We start from the raw sequence: 6,000 nt of genomic DNA, 5'->3' as shown, positions 1-6,000 counted from the left end.
GCCAAAGCCGCAATTGGGCTTGTAGGGCGCCGTCCGGCAGCAGCAACAACCTCTGTTACCAAATCACAGAATTATTATTATTTTTTTGTGGACGAAAACAGCATGAACTAGAGCTGCTCAAGCTCGGCAATAGCACCCCGTAACTGCCTGCGAGTGTTCAAGTTGAAAACGTCATCAGGCAGCTAATTGAATATACATGGGATATAAAATGACCTCACAGACATACCAAAATGAGTTCGCACTGTAGGCACGAAATATCTAGGAATGTTCCGTAGTGGAATAGGTTTAACATTAGGCAACCTTAATTCGGTGTTCCAGAAATATCTAAGTACAGTGATTTGTTTGAAAACAGTGTCAAAGGATGGCAGACCTGAAGAAAGGAATACACTTTGCAGTTTATGGGGTGTTGAATAAATTACACTCTTAGCCATATTCTTGAGAATACGGTTTATCCCATTTTTCCATGTTTCAGAACAGTTAAAGAAACAGCACATGCCATATCTCAGCAAAGAATATCCCAAGGACTGTGCAATTAAACGTCTTTTGGCAAACGGCAGGTAGGCCCTGTTACGTTTCGAACTTCCCGAGTAACGAGACGGTGCACGTGTCGAGATGGGCGTCCGTTTTTCTAAGAAGACTGCACGCGACCACCTCGGAGTTCGTGGACCAGAACCACCCAAGACGCAGCAACACGGTGTCGCATATCGGCAGCGACGGCAGCAGTTGCCCCAGTTTGTGTCCGGAGGACTGTGCGCAGAGGCGCTAACGAATTCGCCGAAGAGCGGGCGCGCCTGTGTTTGGAAACAGAGAGCCGCGGCGCCTGCGTGTTAGCACCGAGGAGAGAGAGCGGGTCATCTCCCCCCCGTGGAGAAGAACGGTCACCGCATTCCTTTCCCGCGGAGTGCTCCCGCGCGAGGGGTCCGCGTGGGTGGCGCGCGGTTCCGACCTTGGACAGCCAGCAAGCCTCCTTGGGACCCCCATGCCTGACTTCCCCCGGCGGAGTCGCCATCGTGCCGCTAAAGTGGAAAGAGTGCGCTGGGAGGACGTTCTAGTGGGCGGTTCCCGAATGCCAGCAGATCAGGAACTCAAATGTGATTGGACTTTGACAAAATAGAAAATTCCCCAACTAGGTACTTGGGGACAAAAAAGTTGTTAAAAACGAGAGCACGAGTGCTCTCCAGTGTGTACCTTCTCAGATTCACCATGTAAATAAACCTTCGTTAAGTTCTCTCTAACTCTCGGCCAGTCTCTGCTTGGGTGACCACCGCCCAATATTGAAGTGCATGCAGCCCGACGTCTGACTCGGCTTTTCGCTACCCGTTGGTCCGCTACCGGAGCAGTACCAACGCAACAGCTGGTTGGCAGCGTCGGGATGGACTCCGCTGGAATCATGGTTGCAAGGTTCGGTGAGTGCTTGGCTTTTCTTCACTGAGGTTTTACCAGGCTTTGTAGTAAGTAAGTTTACAAAGGTGGTGGGAATTGTTTATCGTTAGCACGGGACTTGAAAGTACGTGACGATAAGAGATTTCTAAAAGGAAGAAATTGCAGCACTCGGGATAACCATGAATTTGAAAGTGTTGAAAAAGCCACTTTTGCTGGAGTTGGCCAAAAGTCTGGGTTTGGATCTTCAGGACCAAACGAGAAAGCCAGATATCATTGAGGCTATTGAGGCACTTGAGGCAGACGACGATGAGCTCTCGGAATGCCTGGAGCTGATTGCTGAGAGAGAGAAATCAAAGAGGGAAGCAGAAGAAAAAAATGAGAAACGCATGGCTGAAGAGAGTAAGCGCTTAGAGCAGGAACTTGAGCTGAAGCGTCTCGAACTGCAGGTGCTAAAAGCTCGAAATGAAAGTGATGAGAGCGTAGCATCGGGCACAGTAGAACGCAAGTCGTTCCGCATGAAAGACCTTATGCAACCTTATAGGAAAGGAGAGGACATAGGTCTGTTCTTGGTAAACTTTGAGCGCACGTGCGAGAAGGCAGGGTTTAGCAAAGCAACTTGGCCACAGTGCTTGCTGACACTGTTACCTTGTGAGGCGGCAGATGTGATAGCCCGCTTGACTAAAGAAGATGCAGATGATTACGATAAGGTTAAATCTAGTCTGCTCAAAAAGTATAGAATGTCAGCGGAAGCTTTCCGGCAAAAATTTCGCAAAGCTCAAAAGGAGAATGATGAGTCGTACCCGGAGTTCGCGTATAAGCTCATGGCTAACTTGGGGGAATGGCTCAAAGAAGCTAAAGCTTATGACGAAAGCCAAAGAATGTTGCAGTGCTTCGGACTCGAACAGTTCTACTCTTGCTTGCCTGATGATGTAAGGCATTGGGTGCAAGACAGGCCGGAAGTTGCGACTGTTTCGAAGGCAGCAGAACTGGCAGAAGAGTTTGTGTCGCGCCGTGCGCTGGACAGAAAGGAAAGCCCTAGGAAAGAACACCAGAATAGGAAAGCAGCTGGATGGAGAGGGCAACCTTTAAAAGAGAAACAGCAAGCACGAGGCGCAGATGTCGCAGAAAAAAAGGCGATTGTAAGAGAAGCGCCCGAAGCAGAAGACCGCCAAAAGAATGCTTTTGAAAAGAGACGGCCATTGGTATGCTATAATTGCCAAAAGCCCGGACATGTAGCGGCGGTCTGCAAAAGCCCAAAGATTGTTTGCTCGTCAGTGGACAGCAACGATGAAAATATGCGGCTTCTAGAGCCATACATCCGAGATCTCGTTGTGAACGGAAAGCCGTGTCGCGTGCTTCGAGATTCGGCAGCTACAATGGATATAGTTCATCCCTCGTATGTAGAGCCAGAAAATTTCACTGGAGAGTGCGCATGGATTAAACAAGCGGTGGAAGCCGGTAGCGTGTGCCTTCCAATCGCTAACATCAGCATTCAAGGTCCATTTGGCGTACTTCATACGGAGGCTGCTGTGTCGGCCAGTCTGTCGAAACAGTACCCCTATCTTTTTTCGAACAGATCTGACCAACTCTTGCAGCAGAAGGGACTAGTGTTCGGAGAAGGGGCTGTTCACGCGTTGACTCGCTCGAAAGCACGAAAGCTGGCTGCTAAATCCGTCACACTGGAAGCGTCAGGTGACGTTGACGCGACAGAGAGTGAGCCGTTAGACACGACAGAGGCAGTCCACGCGCCGATTAGCGAGGAAGTGAACATCCGAGACACGCGAGAAAGTAGCGAGGATTGTATTGAGCTTAAAGAGGCCTGCGGTGAGCTTCTCATAACACCGGCATCTGACAGCTTGCAAAGATTGCTCGGGGTGGACCGACCTTCCCTGATAGCCGAGCAAAGAGCCGATTCCACATTGCGGAATCTTAAGCACATGGAGAGTGATGGTATCGCGAAGAAAAACGTGATATTTCTAGAAAGGTCCGGGGTGCTTTATCGAAAGTATCTTGATCGCAGGGGAGTGCAGTTCGACCAATTGGTCGTACCAAAACGCTACCGTGGTGATCTTTTGCACTTGGTTCACGGGAGCTCGTGGTCGGGTCATTTAGGGCTCAAGAAAACAAACAATCGTTTGCTGCAGGAATATTGGTGGCCGGGATGTTTTCGGGAGGTGGAAGATTTTGTAAAGACCTGCGACACATGTCAACGGGTGGGCAAGCCGGGAGATAAGGCGAGAGCCCCAATGAAGCTTGTGCCTGTGATCACGGAGCCATTTCGACGACTCGTGATCGACACTGTTGGTCCCCTTCCAAAGACTAAGACTGGTTACAGTCACATTTTGACAGTAATCTGTCCTGCCACCAAGTTTCCCGAGGCAGTGGCCCTGAAAGAGTTAAGCTCAGTGGAAATTGTGAACGCGCTCATGTCCATTTTCGCACGGGTTGGATTTCCCGCTGAAATACAGTCAGATCAGGGGACTGTTTTTACCAGCGCACTGACTACAACTTTTCTGGAGAGATGTGGAATTAAGTTAATTCATAGTTCAGTGTACCACCCGCAGTCCAACCCGGTAGAAAAGATGCACTCGGTAATGAAGCGCGTACTGAGGGCATTGTGCTTTGATCGCAAAGCCGACTGGGATGCCTGTTTGCCCGCAACAATGTTTGCGCTGAGAACCGTACCTCACGAGGCCACGGGATTCACACCAGCCGAACTGGTCTATGGCCGCTCCCTTCGATCGCCTCTCCGCCTTCTTAGGGAATCGTGGGAAGGCCGGGGAGAGGACCCTACGGTGGTCGAATACGTGCTCGCGCTGCTTGAACGGTTGCACAAGGGACAGGAGCTCGCGGGATGCGAAATGAATAAAGCACAGACGAGGGCCAAACACTACTATGACCGAACAGCGAGATCACGCTGTTTTAAAGCGGGAGACGCGGTAATGGTGTTGCGACCTTCCCAGAAAAATAAATTGGAAGTTCAATGGGAGGGTCCAGCGGAAGTTATTCAGAGGTTGTCCGACACGAACTATCTAATTAGCCTGCCCGGAAGGCGAAAGGTACAGCAGATATATCACAGTAATCTGCTGAAACCGTACAGGGAAAGGGAAATGATAGTTAACATGGCGTTGAACCTCCCCGAGGAAACATCACTGGATTTCCCGGATCTAGGCGCAGGGGAAAATGAGGACTGCAGTGAAAACACTGACCAAGCCATTAAGGCCATGGTCGAGGCCGCTGAAGTCGATGCTGATCAAAGCAGAGATCTAGCAACGCTATTGCACGAATACAAAGATCGGTTTTCGGAGAAGCCGGGCCGGACAACTGCGATAGTTCACGACATCGAGCTTAATTCCTCTCAGCCTGTCCGTTCGAAAGCTTACCGGGTGTCACCCAGGCAGCGAGAACTTATGCAGGCTGAAATTAGGCGAATGTTAGAGCTCGACGTCATTGAGGCTTGCGAGAGCGACTATACGTCACCTCTCATTTTGGTAGAAGCCCCTGGAAAGGAACCGCGTCCCTGCATTGACTACAGGAGGCTCAACCTCATAACCAAAGACCAGACCTACCCAATACCCAATATTGAGGAACGGATTGAGAAAGTTAGCAGTGCAGAGTATATATCTACATTCGACCTCGTTCGAGGCTATTGGCAGGTGCCCCTGACTGAGCAGGCAAGTAGATATGCGGCGTTCATTTCGCCCGTGGGAACATTCCGCCCTAAGGTATTAAGCTTCGGCTTAAAGAATGCCCCTTACTGCTTCTCAGCCCTCATGGATAGGGTTTTGCGGGGGCTGGAGGATTTCGCCTTACCATATTTGGATGACGTGGCGGTGTTTTCTCGGTCATGGCCCGAGCATGTCACGCACCTACGAGCGGTTCTTAGCCGTTTCCGCGACGCGGGTTTAACAGTGAAAGCTGCGAAATGCCAACTTGGGCGAGCCGAAGTAACCTACCTGGGTCACACAGTTGGACGAGGCCACCGCCGACCATCAGATGTGAAAGTAGCTGCTATCCGCGATTTCCCGCAGCCGCGTACTAAAACGGATGTGCGCTCGTTTTTGGGAGTAGCGGGTTACTACCAGCACTACATTCCCGTTATTCAGAGCTTGCCAGTCCTCTTACTGACGCTTTGAGGAAAACGGAACCGCAGGTCCTTCAATGGGATGAAAAGAAAGAAAAAGCTTTCTTTGCCTTGAAACAAGCACTAACGAGTAAACCTGTGCTGCAGGCACCTGACTACTCGAAGCCATTTATTGTGCAGTGTGATGCAAGTGACCGTGGCCTGGGCGTGGTATTATGCCAGAGAGGTGACGCGGGTGAAGAGCATCCGGTGCTGTATGCTAGCCGTAAGCTAACTCTACGGGAGGAAGCGTATAGTGCTTCGGAAAAGGAGTGCGCATGTCTTGTGTGGGCAGTGCAGAAACTTGCGTGCTACCTCGCCGGCTCGAGGTTGTCCTTGACCATTGTCCTCTCACGTGGTTGCAGACTATGTCCCCCAAAAACGGCCGACTGCTTCGCTGGAGCCTCGCGTTGCAGCAATACCCTATTGCAAAAACCAGTGCCACTGGGAGCCAGCGCCCCAGCGCCATACCTGATTATGGTCCCAGCATGACG

At 50.8% G+C, this 6,000-nt stretch overlaps 1 protein-coding gene across 1 annotated transcript; it reads left to right on the top strand.

Annotated features, from left to right (window-relative positions):
• Positions 1-702: 702 nt before the first annotated feature.
• On the top strand, positions 703-5,519 carry LOC146207799 (uncharacterized). Its single transcript, XM_084577671.1, has one exon. It carries the CDS (start codon positions 1,563-1,565, stop codon positions 5,517-5,519), a length of 3,957 nt encoding a protein of 1,318 aa, XP_084433797.1. The 5' UTR covers positions 703-1,562.
• Positions 5,520-6,000: the final 481 nt, after the last annotated feature.

The sequence above is a fragment of the Amblyomma maculatum genome, chromosome 1, assembly GCF_055883805.1.
Source record: "Amblyomma maculatum isolate TAMU_Amacu chromosome 1, ASM5588380v1, whole genome shotgun sequence".
Classification (NCBI taxonomy): Eukaryota; Metazoa; Arthropoda; class Arachnida; order Ixodida; family Ixodidae; genus Amblyomma; species Amblyomma maculatum.
This window is presented reverse-complemented; position numbering and strand designations above follow the sequence as displayed.